The following is a 17,001-nucleotide window of genomic DNA, read 5'->3' as shown; positions in this document are numbered from 1 at the left end:
AGTTTATTTTTAAAAGAGGCATAGCCGAGTGCTTTGAAATGCTGTAGGGAAGTGCATTGTAAAGCTGGGGAGAAAAATAAGAAAAAGCATTTCTCCCCACCTCGAGTCCAACCTTGGGTACCTCTAGTATTGTTGGGTACGCCAAGAATCTTTACAGTGTCAGATACTGTCAAAGGTTCTCCTCCTAAAGATACATACAGCGAATCACACGTCATGATATGTTTCACCGAAGGACGTTGAAAATGAACAATTGAGCATTTATTAGGGTTTAGTTTCAGATCATGATCATCTGCCTAAAGCTTGACTTCCAACAGATCCGCGTTAATTTTTTGTACAGCTGAGGCTACATTGGAAGGGTGGTATGATAATACCAGCTGAGTATTGTCTGCATATGTGTATAGAGGAACAATAACTTAGTTCAGATTCGAGATCTGCTGTGTAGAGCAGAAACATGATGCTGCCCAGACAGCTGCCCTGAGGCACCCTGTGACCATAGGTGACATCCGAAAGATGATCCTTCATTTTAGTGACCCGAGTTCTCCCAGACAAGTATGAGCGCAACCACATCAATGCAAGACTACCAAAGCAGTAAAAGCGCATCTTTGTCAGAAACATTTCAAAATTGGCGGATTCGAATGCCTGGGATGTCAAGAGCGGCCAGACTACCACAGAGGCCCTTGTTATCCCTAGATGAAAACAGGTAATCAGTTAGATTCAGTAAAGCTGATGTAGTGATGAAGATCTTTCTGAATCCTAACTGGCAGTCAGGCATGATATTGTACAGTCCAAGAAGGAAAACAACTGATTACACACAGCTGTCTCCAATATTTTGGATATCGCAGGCAATATGGAGATAGGTCTTAAATCAGACAAACAAGAAGGATTGTTAGTCTTTGGCAGGGGTATAATGAGGCTTTTTCCAATCAGTAGGAAAATGGCCACTGAATAGAGAAAGATTGATTATATGAGTAATGGTGCTGATGCAGAATGGGCTAACAGCTTTTACCATTTGTATGGAAATTCCGTAATCCAAAGGCGGTTGTTGAAATCCCATTTATTATATCCTTCACCTTAGTCTCACTCACTTTACAAAACTGAAAACTTGTTGTGTTTTTGTAAAAAAGCAAGCCTCTCTTCACTTTCTTTGTGTCCACATCCCATAGCAGCAAAATAACGATTTATGTCATTGGGTGTCACATTTAGCATTTCCAACTCACTTGAATCATTGTCTTTCACCCCGCCAGCACGATATGTTGCCCAGAAGGATTTAGAATCCGTTACAGTTCAGTCTTGCAGCAAAATCAATCCTACTTTGCTATTTCGAATTGCGTAGTTGAGATTGTTGCGTGCCATGCAATAAGCATTTTTACAAGTATACCTTTACTAGAAGCAAAATACTTTTTCAGCTTATTCTTTATGTGTGTCAGGTTTTTTATTTCACAGTTCCGCCAAGGTGCTTTCTTTTTGGTTATGCACTAGTCACGTATTCAGATCTCAGATCAAATACTCTCAAAATATCAGAAGCTAACATTTTTACCGCCTCATCCACCCCAGTCTCAAGTTTAGTTTGATTCTGTCCCAATCGACCGCACGAACCTCTGATGTAAATTTGTCTAGATCTAACTTTGAGACATCTGTACAAGTTGCAAATTTATTCTTAACTCTCCTTTCGGTTTTACAGGAACTGTCACAGAACAAAAGTTTGATGTCTGTGACGCGCCTGCCTCGGCAGTCAAAGATACTAGCGTTATCGATTACGCCAACTTTTAAGCTACTCAAAGATTTGCTCACAATAATATGGTCAATTAGCGCCCTCGTTTTGTCTGTTATGCGAGTTGGTTCTTTAATGAGCTGAACAAGGTTTAAGGATTCTAAAAGGTTAGTGAGGTATGTGATTTCGGGTTTGGTGGATTCCGAGGGGTTCAATATTTGTGTTCCCAATCAAAACCACCTTCTCAGCCAATATCAATGAAAAGCGCATGGTAAAGATTAGTGAAACATGAACAAGCAGTGTTGGAAGGTTTATAAGCCCTTATATGTTGAGGGCCAATACTGCTATGTATCTAGAGAGTGGTTAAGCTCATTGACCCAACAGGTCCTCCCACTGAATACACCCACAAAATCCAGTTATTCAGAGAATTTTGCAGATGTTAAAAAATACAATAAATCTGTTTCTATGAATAGATTTCAATGAAATTTTCAAAAGAGTTCTTCTATAGGTAATGGGTATTGATTATGTTTACTTCAATAAATTAAGTAATTTTATGTAAACTATATAAAAATAGTAATGATCAACTGTTGCACAAAAGTGTACATTGATTCCCAGTATATATATATATATATATATATATATATATATATATATATATATATATATATACAAGTTTCCTGCTACGTTTCAGCACTTGTCTAGCGAGTTTTAAAGACATATAGATATATAAGAATACTTGGGTGAGACAATCTCTTTGGTCGATATTGAACATTAGTTCCAGTTTCTCTGCTAAGTTTCAGCACTTCAGCAGTTTCAGTGAGAATGGAACCAATGTTCAATATCGACCAACGAGATGGTCTCATCCAAGTATTCTCTAGCTTATATGGAGCTGTGGTTTGCACTCGTCCAAGGAGGTTAATGGATTAGGAGAGACAAACAAACCATAAGCAAGGAAAGAATCTTGTATTCCTTTTAAGTAAAGTGGATGTATTTTTGTAAAACGATTAGCCTTGTTGTGAAATATTGAATATATTAAAATAAATTATTTAATACGCATGTATACAAAAATTTGTGTTTTGTAAAAACCACCCTAAGCTTATGACAGTACAATTGTACTATAAAAAATACAAATTCGGCACAATCCACTGTTTTTAATCAGTCAATAATAGGGTAAGTGAATTAAAACTAATTTGCTTAAGAGCAGTCAATTAGTACAATTTTGTAAACTTAACTTGTTAAAATAAATATCTATAATAAGAAAAGGAACTGCTTATTTAAATATACAACATACGATATGTTTGTTTGTGTAGTAATAAAATATATTGTTGTAATAAAAAATCATGGTCCGTATAATGGAGAATGGAGATAGTTATAGTACAAAGTAAACTATGCAACACAAAATGAATTCAGTCGGTCAGGTAGGAGGCGAGTTGAGTGTTGATGGTTGCTCTTGGCTATTCGTGCAGGAGGGAGATAACAGAGTGTGTTACAATGTATTGAGTGATAAACTATCTTATGTGTTTCAATTTGAACTTTCAAGACATCGCATTGAGATTGTAACTCAAATATTATTGTAGTCAGTTAATATGAGAAAGAGAACACGTGAAAATGTTGTGTCTACAGAATAGTTTGTGTTATAAATATTTTAGTCTTAAAAATCTGAGTTATAGAGTGAGTTATGCATCTTTCTCTCCAAAGCAATCAAGTTCAAAGCGTGTGTTTTTCAGGCAAATGCAAATGGAAATGTGTTACGCAGTGAGATTGTTGGAGCTATCAAAATGCGAGTGTACCTGTCTGGAATGCCAGAACTTCGTTTAGGCCTCAATGATAAAGTGCTGTTTGAGAGTACCGGTAGAGGGAAATCAAAATCTGTAGAATTGGAGGACGTCAAGTTCCATCAGTGTGTCCGTTTGTCAAGGTGAGATATCAATATGTAATACTTTTTAGTTCTAGTTAGCTGGTCCTTCATCAATTGATCCTCCAGCTATATCTCGTCAAGTTCCATCAGTGTGTCCGGTTATCAAGGTGAGACATCAATATGTAATACTTTTTAATTCTAGCTAGCTGGTCCTTCATCAATTGATCCCTCCAGCTATATCTGATACGCTACCTCTCTAAGGCAAATGTTCTTAAGAGGGGCATTGAGGAATTATTCCAATGCATGAAGTTTGCCATTTAACCTTTTTGATCCCAAAATGTTTTAGAAGTACAGTAATTTTTATGTTAGGTTTTAGCTAGATTGTATTATTTCACGGAAATGTTGAATTTATATTTCGAAATCATAATTTTTGTAGTTTTCTTGTAAAGAAAAGTTTTGTTCTTTATATAAGTGGATACTGGGATTCTAGACAAATACTAAATATCTTCAAAATTTATGTTAGCTTCTTAAGTTGTTAAGAAAATTATAATGTGAGTTCTTCAGTAACAAGATTGACATACTTACACTTAGAACTTTAAGTTGATGATAAATATGAAGAAATCTTTAATCTATGATTTAGGTACAAACTCAGGCAGTGCATTGACAATGTATGTTATCAATGAAAACTTTGCCAATGACTTCTCTACAGTTACAGTAAACCCAATAGCCTCCCAATATTCCTGCACCTCACCTCCTGTTACTAATTCAATTAAATATCCAAAAGATGCAAGGTTTTAGCAAAATTCTCTCTAAAATTCAATTTTATTGCTATTTGGTTGATTGAGCTATTGTTTTTTTACATAATGAAACAGATTATAACATAATGTAGTTTATAAGCATGTGAAGTATATTCAAATTGTTTTATTTCCAGGATAATTTTTAAAACTAAATTTTTTGTACATTTTTAAAGCAAAAAATTTATTTTAGTACAAAGCATAGTTATAATCCTTGATATTTGGTGTAGTTTTATAGAAAATTAAACTCGATGTGGAAAATTTTATTTAATTCATTTATCTTTATTTTTTCAATATTACATAGATTTTTTTAAAACCTGACATTTATGTTCTTCTCACACAAATCCAAGCAAAAAGTGGTTTGGTAAAACTAAACAAAATTCAATTTAATGTGATTTGGTTGACTGAGCTACTGTTTTTTAGCTAATGAAACAGTCTAGAATATAAACTCATTTTTGAGAAAACACAATCAAACTCATTAGAGGCTCTGCCATTTTCGCAAAATTCAAACTACACTTCCTGTAGTAACAACAAAACAGAAAGGACATCAACCAGTAACATGCTTGTTTACTCCAACCATAAATTATACTGCAGAAACAACATGTATCAGAGTCATTCAAAAATAAAATACAAAGTTGTACAAAATACATCACCGATCTATCATTTTACCGAAATATAACATTACGTACGATTCAATTATGTAACTGGTAAGAAAAAGTTCAAAAATATAGTATTATACCTTGATTTACGTTCTTTTTCTAGGGTTAGTAAATATTTATATGTATATAGTAAATGTTCTTTTGTTTAATTTTAATACATACACTTTATTATTTAAGCCCACACTAATGTTTAAAAATATATTTAATAATGTGTGTTGTCATCACGGTAACATCTTGTGATGAGTGTTTTGCTACCCCGTCGGACATTACAGATGGTACCGTGATATGTCGTTAATGGATTAAAGTTTCTGAGCTAACCTAATGTGAATAGTGCTCAAGCCACTTTGAAATCAACAAAGTTCCAGTATATTTATCCATTTTGCAGGTTAGCCATGATTTTGCAGTATATATATATGCTTCATTAAAATATGTTGAGATATAAAAATACTTTCACAATTATTAAAGTTAATTTACCAAGTTTTCTGAATGATGAAATATATTAAAAGAGATGATAAATAATAGAAAATACAGTTTCAACCAATATAAATGGCCACTGTCAGCTACTTTGGGTCTATTATTGGCAATTTTGTGGATTATGTGTGGTAGCCATGCTGTTCATTTCCACAAATAGTTAAACGTTTACTGTATTAGTGAGTTCTGTAAATCATGTAACAAGCACAGTATTGGATTAAACATGGAATTTAATGAACTGATCTTTTATGTACATGTTCATGAGCATATCTTCCACATGAAGATAGTAAAGTAATTTTGAGTTAGATTGAGATTAATACTCCATAATATTTAACATTTCATATATTACTTAAAACAAACATGATTTACTTCAGTAGTACAATAATGTTCCTAAACCTGAAATCTGTTAATACTTTTATGATTCTATGAGTGATCTGACTTTGTTTTAGATTTGAAAACGACCGCACTATCTCCTTCATTCCACCTGATGGAGAGTTCGAACTCATGTCCTATCGTCTCAACACTCATGTAAGTATAATTTGTTATTTATTTCACTGATATAAATGTCCAAAATATAAGTATTATTCATATATTGTCGTGTATCTCTGTCATTTTTTTTTTATATGAGACCTACCTTACTCCTTAACCCATTGCGGATCACTGACGAGCTGGGCACGTCACGCAGCGGCCGAACGGCACGATGACGAGCTCAGGTCGCAAAAGCGGTCTGCTTTTAAATTTCCCTCCAAATAGTTCTTTTAATGTCTGATAGATCGGGCGATCGTCTTCACTTGTCTACTAAGAGTGTTTAACAACGGTCTACGTTCAGAGTTTTCAAAAGTTTTATAAATATCCTACAGATCGCAGTTGTATGTCTAAGTTGAAAAATCATTCATATGAGTTTACTCTCTGCTTTTTAGCGCTTCTGATTGGGTGTTTTCCTCAGTTGTTATTGTAATACTTTTGAGGTTAGTGACACAGAACTAAACGACACAGGCGTACATGTTGGCGGGTTTAGTCTAGACAATGGCCCGGATGTTGTAATCGCTTCGCCGAGCCGCTTTATTTAGACTATGATTCAGACATCATCCCTGCCACCCCGGAACCTTGCTCGCGTCTTATCGTTCCTACATCACGGATACCCCACCAGGCCTGTGTTCCATCTGAACGAATACCTTCACAGCTGAATTTTCTAGTATACAATAGCGAGTGATACGATGTGGCGCACCATTGCTGTTCGTGCGGCCGCTGACCGTAAATTAATTCGTGTCCGCTGGCGCCCGCGCGCCAAAACAATACGATCCGCAATGGGTTAACCATGTTCAGCCCGCCCTCATGGCGTTATGTAACGGCCAGTTGTACACCCTGATCTAGTTCAGTCATTACATCATATTTACGTAATATACCTTACGTTACCTTCTTATTTTAAATTTAAACTGATTCAGGCTAACTTTTCTCAGGGATTCTACAGGTCAGGGAAATCAGGGAAGTCAGGGAAAAGTCAGGGGAAAAAAACAGGACTGGAAATCAGGGAAAAATCAGGGAATCCGGTCTCAAGTCAGGGAAAAGTCAGGGAATTTCGACGTTGGTCAGGGAAAAATATAAAATCCCTTTACACAAATAAACTTACTGCCGCTGCGCCGAGTCCAAGCCTGCAGACGACGCGGCGCATGTAGCAGGCAGCCAAAAACCCTGGGGATTGCATCGAAAAAAGTCAGGGAAAAATGAAAAATTTGGTCTAGAAATCAGGGAAAAGTCAGGGAATTTCATTATTGGACTCCTGTAGCAACCCTGTTTCTTATTTTAAATTTAAACTGATTCTAATTTATATTGAGGGTGACTACAAGAATTCGTTAGACATTTAGATGTCCATTCATTAGTATAAAATATTCTATGTTGGCAAATAATTACAACAATGCAATAAACATTATTTATTTTCATTAAATTTTAATTAAACAAAACTTGAAATACTGAATATTCCTCTGGACAAGTAACTCTCTGTCATACATAATTAATTCACTTCTTATGTTCAGCTAGTAGGAAGGTTCTCATGTGTATTTTGTAAAAATGATAACCTACTGTGTTTTACTTTGTATTTGTCGAAATGTTTGTTATTCTACTATGTTATCTATTTATAACGTAAATAATAACATTTGTTGTTACATGTTAATTTGGGATTTTGTAGTACAGTAGAGTCCCGTTAATCCGACCTAATTGCGACCCGAGCCCTATTCGGATTATGTGATTGTTCGGATTAGCCAAAATTACAGAAAAATACGGTTTTAAACTTGAGAATGGGTCTATTTTGTTATAGAATTATCAACATTGTTTATTAAAACATGTTTTCTGACTGTTGCATTGTATTTCTTGACAAATAAACGTGTTTGCGAATACTAAGCACATTTACCGTATTTAGTGTGAGAGTTCTATTGTTAAGCAAAGTGAGCGTACTGGATATTGTACGGGTCCACGCGTTCAATAGTTGTACGAAACTACGCGTCATCCAATAGACTCTCTTTAATGCGACAAAAGACAATAACTGAATTTATGTCATTTAACAATTAATATTGTACTCAATAATAATATCAGTACTGTACGTCCCATTTTTGTTTGATTTCACTTCTTAATACAGTAATTTAACTCATACTTAACCTATAAGTTTCAATTTGGTACTGTATTTAACTTCATTATTTATGTACTGTACCGTACACAATTTGTCTTAATAAAATACTGTATGTCTATTTAATTAAAGTTTTCTTTGTTTATGTACGAAATGATGCATCATTTTAATTTTTTATGAAATTAGTTCCTATAACTGTTCATTATCGTTATAAATAATTCCTCCTGGACCTGTTCGGATTAACCGACGTTCGGATTACATGTGTTCGGATTAGCGGGACTCCACTGTATAGTCTAACATAGCACCCTGTTAGTTTTAATCTAATCTAATATCTTTTTAATAGAATATTATAGATTAAGTAAACCCTAACATTTACCCACAAAAGTACTTTTTAAGATTATTCCAAATTACCTACAAGTTCTTTTGCACCATCAACGATTGTACCTCAAAATGAACTATACTACCACCAACTTATTCTCTGTTTCCGTGTTGTATAAAATACAAGGAACAAAATACTTTCACTTTCTAAACTGACAACTCTAGTTGGAGAATGAGAGTTTTATTGATGATCTGTAATAAATAATCAGCTGATCAGTTTGCTTGCAACTGATAAATGTAAACCAACAGGAGTGAGTAAATTAATATATGTATGTTACAGTGAATAGATTACACTGTTAACGATAATGGGTATATCATAACTATTTATGTTTTATTTATGGTGAAGGTGAAGTGAGTGTTGAAAATGTTGAAATGTTGTTGGAGTGTGACAGAAATGACAGATTTTGCCGAAATATTCTAAATAAATTAGATTATCTCTATGTTGCACTACTCATTATCTAGAAACATTTTTGTGAAAACTAATAAACATGAATTCACCCATTTAACTTAAAAATGGACCTTCAATTAATATAGACAAAACTTAGAATTCATATATTATTAATACCCCATTTCTGGTGGTATTATCCAAAATTAATGACACATCAATTACTTAGGTTCTTATCAATGACTATTCTTTATGATTACACCAGAAATTTCATGATACAAGATTTCGGATTTAAAATGTTTTTCATAATGAGAGAAACTTGACTTGCAGGTGAAGCCACTGATATGGATCGAATCGGTGATCGAGCGCCACGTCCACAGTAGAGTCGAGTACATGATCAAGGCCAAGTCCCAGTTCAAGAGAAGATCAACTGCTAACAACGTGGAGGTGGTTATCCCTGTGCCGGCCGATGCAGACTCACCCAAGTTTAAGACCACAGTCGGCAGTGTCAAGTACGCCCCAGAGCAGAATGCAATTACATGGACCATCAAATCTTTTCCGGTACTTATTTGCTGCTTCTTACAAGTTATAAGATTTCCTGAGAAAATTTTCTTTGTACTCAGTCATTTTTATCCTCCTATTCCCAATAACTATGTAATATATTAGTTTCACTGTTTATCGTCAAACGTACATATGACTTTTAACATAAACAGCCCAGTGTACTTTACAGACACAGCAGTACATACACTACTAGCACTCTGTGTGACATTGTACTTAAAAACCTGTGGTGTTACTGGTTAAAGCTGTGAAAGGGTTGCTCGCCAGGGCAGCCCAGCGTTTGACATATTGGAATGATAACCGAGCATCGATAGGGTTGATGCTGCCACTCTAGCTATTCTCCTTTCCATAGATGTGTGCTTGCTTAACACTTTTAGGAAAGACGGAGCAAAACGTACATTGAAAATATCATTAAATGGATTTGGCACGAAAATCCAAGTCTATTCGTTACCTTTACCATAATTAGTTGTTAGTAGTATAGGTAATTCCCTAATTTATTAGTTGCCTACAATCATTGTGTCTAATTTACATATAAAAAAATAAGAATTGAGTGCTCTAGATTTTAGATCCCATAAATATAACAGTTGCAGTTTCCACACTTTCAAACAACAGAGAGTGTAGAGGTTCACCAATTTTCAACACTTCGTCTCAAGAAGAGTGTGTAACATGAAAAATGTTGTACATAATTCTTACTTGAAGGTTAACATCATTGACTTTAAATTGTGATTTAGTGACATCTAACAAGGTCAACTATAACTAGAAAGGAATAGGAGATTATAACCCTCTTGTTGTAACAGCTGATGTCACAGCTAGAGCAGAGGCGAGTATTCCAACTTTGAATTGTATTCAAATACGTTGGATTAAATTTTAGTTGTTTATGATTTAATATTTCTTACAATAGTACTATCTGACATTTTGATTCAATGGCAGTCTAGCAGCTACTACACATAGCAGTTGGATTTTCATGCGATTTAACATACTTTTGATATATTATTCTATTTGAATATGTATTTTCATTAAGTTAGAAAGTGATGTTTTTAATTTTATTGGACATATACTTCTATATATTTGTGTAGTAGTATCAAGGTAGCTTGTAATTTTGTAAACACAAATATCTTTGTCAAGAGGTGACTATTTAGTTGATTAATTATTTTCAGAATGTTTGTAAAAAATAGCTTTTTTAGTTTTTTGATGTAATTTATATACTCTTAAATTATATTGAAACTGTCTAAAAGCCTTGAAATAAAATACCGAATGGACAAGGAAAAGTGTTGACAGTTTCTGTTACCTTAGAAAATGTAACACGTGAGGAGCCTGTATTTGATTACAGCAGTGTTATTATGCTGTTTAAAAAAATAGGCTCTCTCCGTCTTTTAAAATGTGAAAGTATGTGCTATGCATGAAAAAGTAGTTTTTTTCATTAACTAGGAAGAATTGCCATCATAGGCAGAATGTGTTCTTTTATCAAGGTTTGTTTTTCCTACCTTTTCTTTCTAATAAACTTTCATTCAATCAGATTTAAAACTTACAGAAATATAGAATACTATATTTGAGTACAAATAGTGTGATTGTGTAGTTTCGTTGTATTACGATTAACAGTTAAAATTTTAGCAATCTTAAATACTTAAATTTTTAATATATTTTTCATAATGTAATATCTGTAAAAAATGTTTGAAATTAATTTTCATTAGTTGAGCAAAATTATAAAAAAATGTTTGTATATCTTGAAAGGTAACGTTTATTTATTATTATTACAGTAACCCTTTCAAAATTTTATCTTTGACTTATAAAACAGTTTTTATCATTTTAGATAATCTCTTTGGAACAAATATTGTATGCAAAAATAGATATATTATTTCAAGTCACGCATATTAACTATTTATTAACTTAGCATATCTAAGTGATGATAACTTTGTCAATGAGTAATATTTTAATGCTAAATAAAACTTAGTTGATTTTAAGAAGTTCCCCTTTTCAACCTTACTCTGACCATTACCAACAGATTTAAGATATATTTAGAGTACTTCAGATTAATCTTTACTTATAATTATTGTGAAGATTACAAATGGTGTCTGTTAATACATTTAAAATTATTGTTTTTAATTTTTTTAAAGGTAAATATATAGAAAAAAAGAAGTAACAGTCAAGTCGTTCTTTTTATGTATTTTTCCAGTGAGTAAACAGGGTAGGTCTGTTGCTATTCTTGCAGTGCTGCTGACTTAAATGGTTATCCTGTCTTGGCCTGCAGTTCTGTTGGGAGGTTGTTGCAGATTTCCCATCCATTGTGTGTTGGTTTTCTTTCTTACAGTTGAAGATGGTGGTTTGGAAAGTTGTGTATGATGTTGATGTATATCTTTATTTTTGGGAAGTTCTATGCCATCTACCTCCTGGACATTAATTACTTGTGCTTAGTCTTTTGGAAAGATTGTCAAAGTGTGGGATCCAATTTATTTTTCATCTATTATTATTCCTAGAAATGTGGCTTGTGATTCTATTTCTATGCCAGAGATCACTGGGACATCAGCTGCTCTTTTTCTAAATGTTAGTTGGCTGGTTTTTGATAGATCGACCATAAGGTCATTCCCGGAGCATGTACTGTGTTGAGAGCAATGTACAAGCTCACTGCTAGCCGTTCTGCTGACCTCTCATGCTACTGGAGGCTGGTCTCATCAGCATACATGAGAAGGGTGCAGGGACCTCTTAGATATTGCGGCATATAATTCATAAATAGAACAAATGAAATAGAAACAGGTTCCAGTAGAGACCCTTGTAGCATGCCTCACTGAATTGGTAGACAACAGGACTTTACTTCCCTTGTGATTCGTTTAGTTGTATGTCTGAGTTGCACCATTTGTTTTCTCCCCTGTCGGTAGCTTTAGAACGATTCTTTTGCGATATCAATTACACTCAAGGACTCAAGCTTCTCTAATATTTGTACATGGCTGAGACAGTCAAATGCTTTGGTTAGGTCTAGTAGACTATTGTAGTTAGATTGCCTTCTATGCTGTCAATAATGGCCCCAAGAGCAACTTAAAAGCAAGAGTCAAGGGAGAGTTTTAATCTGCTCTATGTGTAATTAAAAAATTCAAAATCTGTTGTCTTTACCACATTGCCCCAAGTCCTATATTGGTTAATTTATCTACAACTAATCTTAATTGAAAGATGCAATATGAAATAATTATGCTATACCTTGTGTGTTTTAAAATTAATTGGCTTCTTCCAGGGGGGTAAAGAATATTTGATGCGGGCTCACTTCGGACTGCCCAGTGTGGAGTGTGAAGACAGCGAGGGCAAACCTCCAATTCAAGTTAAATTTGAAATACCCTACTTTACCACATCTGGAATTCAGGTAACTTATAAAATTGCACTACTTTACTCTGTAATATATTTCAATAGAAAAGAGTTCAAATAAGACATCTAATGGAAAATGGTGTACAGAGAGTTTTTACCGTAAGCTTAGATCAAGATGTACATCATTATAAATTATAAAGGGGTTTTTTAGCAGAGATGAATGCTAAAGGGAAAAACCTGGTATCAGTTATTATAATAGAAAATTCTTATTTTTAGGTAGAGCCTTGGACTTTACTTGATGTACATCTTACATTACACTTTAAAAGAATGTACATCTTGAGCAATGCTTATGTTACGTTATATTTTTTTGCCGAACTCCTTGTAGACCACCCTCCATTGGATGTGAATATTCACTAACAACCTTAAAAACTATTTCAAAAGTCTAGTATTCATTTACTAGTTTAACTTTCACAACTGGAGCTAAGTCAAGTATATCTAGAACAGGACCTATATTGTTAATGTTTCAAACTTTAAACCAGCATAATAATTGGTTGAAAGTGAGAACCCTTTGAGGTAGGATTTGCAGCATTGTACTCTACTAATAAATACCTTTAATTTTCTTCTGACTTCTTTCGGGCCATCCCTCTGATATGACAAAAATATGGTAGTTACTTCAAAAAGTACATTTGTACAGGTGCAGTAATGATGTAAGTTTTATTGCTTTACCAGTAATTGTTTGAGAATTATCAAGCCCGTGCGGGACTTTTCTTACACCCTGTATATGTATTGATATTCTTCATTAATATTCGTGTTCACTGCGGAAGCACCGTAGGCGAAGTGCCACATCTCTGAATATTTGCTATTGACATGAGAGGATGCACTGTTAGCATATTGCTGCATTTATCTCGTTCAGGTTTTAAATTGTAATAATATTACAATTATTTACAAAATTAGTTTATTAGTTTAGTATTTACCATGACGAAACCCTCAACATTATTTTTAGATAATAAAAGAAATCAAACGTTTCTTTTAACTAAATAATATTTTTTTAACAAAGTACTGTAAAAGGCTTGTTTATTGTAATCTGGAGAAACATATTTTGTCATAATTATTTTATAATTCAATGTTGAAATACACTAATAATTTTAAATCTAAATAAAATTACCTCATTTTTGCTACAATTTAAACAAAAACATATGTATATTGTATACTAAAAATATACATACAAAAAATGAAGTTATTCATTTATATTTGGTATAGAAAAGAAATAATATATATATATATATATATATATATATATATATATATATAAAGTATGATAAACTAAAGGAGTCTTGTTTTCTAATCAACATAACAGTTGTCATTCTTGTCATCATTTTGAACCTTTGAACATCTTGTGTATGCTGCCTCTGTGTATTTTTTACAGATTAGTGTCTGGCATTTTCAACTGCCAGTTTAATTCCTGCTTTTTCCACATCAGTTATATCCAACAAGTTCTTGTCTAACTCACTTTTTCTTGGTTTTGGTACTGATTATAGCAAGCAGCTATATGCCTTCCCCTTTGTTCTTAAAAAAACTCCATACTTTACTTTCTTTAACCAAACTAAACAAGTTGACAACAAAATGCGCTCTACAACAGATTTATAAACCATACCATATTGAATAGCATTGAATTTTAAATAGTAGCATGCACATGTGCAGATTGCTAATGGTGAAAACCCGACAGCACCTGAGTTAGCAAATTTCTCACAATCAGGGTAGTGTTTGAGTGTAGAAAGGCACTGCACTCTCCTGCAGCCAGTCGGCAGCTAATCCGATACAAAGTCATGTGTAAGGGAGTTGACTGACCTAAGGGATACCGACCTACCTAGCCTTCTTTGTACACATTATTGCAAAAATGTGATAATTTACCGCATGTGTTAACACATTCACTGCGGATGACAAAATTACCGGTGACAGAAAATGAGGGAATTTTGTTGTTTGTTTTTTACTTACCCAAAACGGAGTCAGGATAGCCGAAAGGGTTGTCCAAGGTATCCCGGAAGCTTTGTTGGCTGGAACAGGTGACTTCATGTCCGTGCCGAGTCTGCTCGTCATCCGCACCGGGTGCCGGACCCCGTGTTGTATGTGCTCGCAGCGCACTAGGTTTTGGCACAAACACTCGCGAATTACATGTATATAGTACATGAATGACACGTAGATAGTACATCAATTACACGTATTGGGGTGGGATGGCCCACTGGGGGTGGGGGACGCCGCCTTCACCGTCTCTAGAACTGTTCGAACTCGACTCATTGTCTTTCATCAGATGAAAAATTATCATCAATAACATTATCGTCTTCCTCCATTATGAGTACATACACTTACACAGTCAACAGACACTATAATCCACTCACACAATATCCCAAAGCATACACAACAAACGAAAATGGCGAACCGGCGATGAATCGCAGACGAATTGCACTAGCTGACTCACCGAAACAGGCACACCTCGCTATGAGTGTTACAGCCTTCCCGAGCAACTGCTCAGCTCACACTGATTCAATATGAAAGTAGCTGCCGTATGCCGAGCTCGCCCGTCCACCGCCCGGCGCGCCATTTTCGCATGACGAGCATGCTCATCACCCGCAGTGAATGTGTTAAAAACCAAATTGTGGACTTTATGTTGCTCTTGAATAAATAACATGTAATACAGGGAAAATGTGGTAGGATATGAATGTTTAAGCCTGTTTTGTTTTTGGCAGTAGTTTTGTACAAAATTTGAACTATTTATTGTGAGTAAACATTTTATAATAATGTTTTTATTAAATCCCAGCTTCAACTTTTAATTTAACATCATTTTAATACTGCATCCTATCATTTTAATTTGTGGTCCATCGTTTAAACCTATCACAAATTTCCTGATCCAAGTGGAAAGAGAAACCTAGCTATGATATAAAATCGAGAGATAAAAATGATAATATAGTTTTTAACACACTTAAAAACATTTTTTTATGCCCTTTCTTTGTTGTTTGTTGTTTCAGGTTCGATATTTGAAGATCATCGAGAAAAGTGGATATCAAGCTTTACCATGGGTTCGATATATCACGCAAAACGGTGATTATCAACTCAGGACCAACTAGATTCTTATAGGGACACATTTCAGTTAAATTAGGACCAATTAAGTTTTTATAGCACTGCAGTATACTAAATTAAAGTTTCAAAGGCAATTGTAATTTTTCACCATTATTTATTTAAAATTTTAACTTCAGTATTATTATTTATTGCTATTAACTTCCTCTCTCTATTTCATTATTATTCATCTCTAGAATATCTCTAACCCATAATTTTAACAAGACCAATTGTACTAAACAATTTAAGATTCATATAAGTTTTATAAAAATCTATCAAAAAGTGTAAATTAAATAAAACTTTCGTTCTAAAAATTAAAAGAATTTACATTTGGATAAGAATGGATAGTAGCAATGATATTATTTGCATCATTTTAAAACTAAATTGTTAATAAAAGCCTTTTATTATTGATATTTTGCTATCTTAGTAAATTTACTCAATATGAGGTTTCTTTAATCAAAAAGGTATATAAACGTTTTGATTTAGACACAATGACTTGGATTGGATAATCCTTAAAATTGGAAAAATAACAGTTTTTACAGTTTGATGTGTTTGAGATGGTCTGGAATTTTTGAAATTACAGGTTAGAAGGCAACAAAATTCATTAATAAATCTCAAAAGTAAATTTAAGTACCTTTAAACAAAAGTAATTTTCCTTTAGAAATTAGGTATGTACTCGTACCCTGAAGAGGCAAGGACTTCAGTGGAATATTCCTGTTAAAATTCTTTCTATTTGAGTGTATGTTGAAATGTATTTTTCTAACTAAACTGTTTTGATTCAATAAAACTCCATTTACCATATCTGATGCCAAAGTTTTGTTTTGTAATTGAAAACAAGGTTTAATAGACATTAATACAAGAGCAGACCTGAGGAAGGTAAGGATATATCTTGCAATAAGCAAAGATGGAAGAGCATGGAGACACATTGTTGGTGAGGCCAAATCCCAACTGGTTCTGAGTGGCCGCATGTGTAAGTAAGTACATGTATGTTTCTGTGTAGGGTTAGAAGGGGTTATTTTCAGTAGCGTATCTAGATGTAGGGGGGATATCAACATATATCCCTCACCAAAAGTGTGAGATGTTTAATACTATTTAAATTCAATGACCCACAGTCCCTGATATTCCATTTGCCTCCTCAATAATATCCCCCTTCTGAAAATAATTC

General features: G+C 33.9%; 1 protein-coding gene across 1 annotated transcript in view; it reads left to right on the top strand.

The window, feature by feature from the left end:
• The window catches only part of LOC124368793 (AP-1 complex subunit mu-1), a 30,807-nt gene extending 14,165 nt beyond the window's left edge, over nucleotides 1–16,642 (top strand). Inside the window, exons 6-10 of the mRNA XM_046826168.1 lie at nucleotides 3,439–3,629; nucleotides 5,943–6,021; nucleotides 9,207–9,437; nucleotides 12,658–12,783; nucleotides 15,749–16,642. Of these exons, the coding sequence (XP_046682124.1) occupies nucleotides 3,439–3,629; nucleotides 5,943–6,021; nucleotides 9,207–9,437; nucleotides 12,658–12,783; nucleotides 15,749–15,847 (726 nt within the window). The 3' untranslated portion in view covers nucleotides 15,848–16,642. The remainder of the gene's footprint in view (nucleotides 1–3,438; nucleotides 3,630–5,942; nucleotides 6,022–9,206; nucleotides 9,438–12,657; nucleotides 12,784–15,748) is intronic.
• Nucleotides 16,643–17,001: the final 359 nt, after the last annotated feature.

Source organism: Homalodisca vitripennis, chromosome X (genome assembly GCF_021130785.1).
Source record: "Homalodisca vitripennis isolate AUS2020 chromosome X, UT_GWSS_2.1, whole genome shotgun sequence".
Taxonomy (NCBI): domain Eukaryota; kingdom Metazoa; phylum Arthropoda; class Insecta; order Hemiptera; family Cicadellidae; genus Homalodisca; species Homalodisca vitripennis.
Note: the sequence above shows the minus strand (reverse complement) of the source record. Positions and strands in the feature narration are given on the sequence as shown.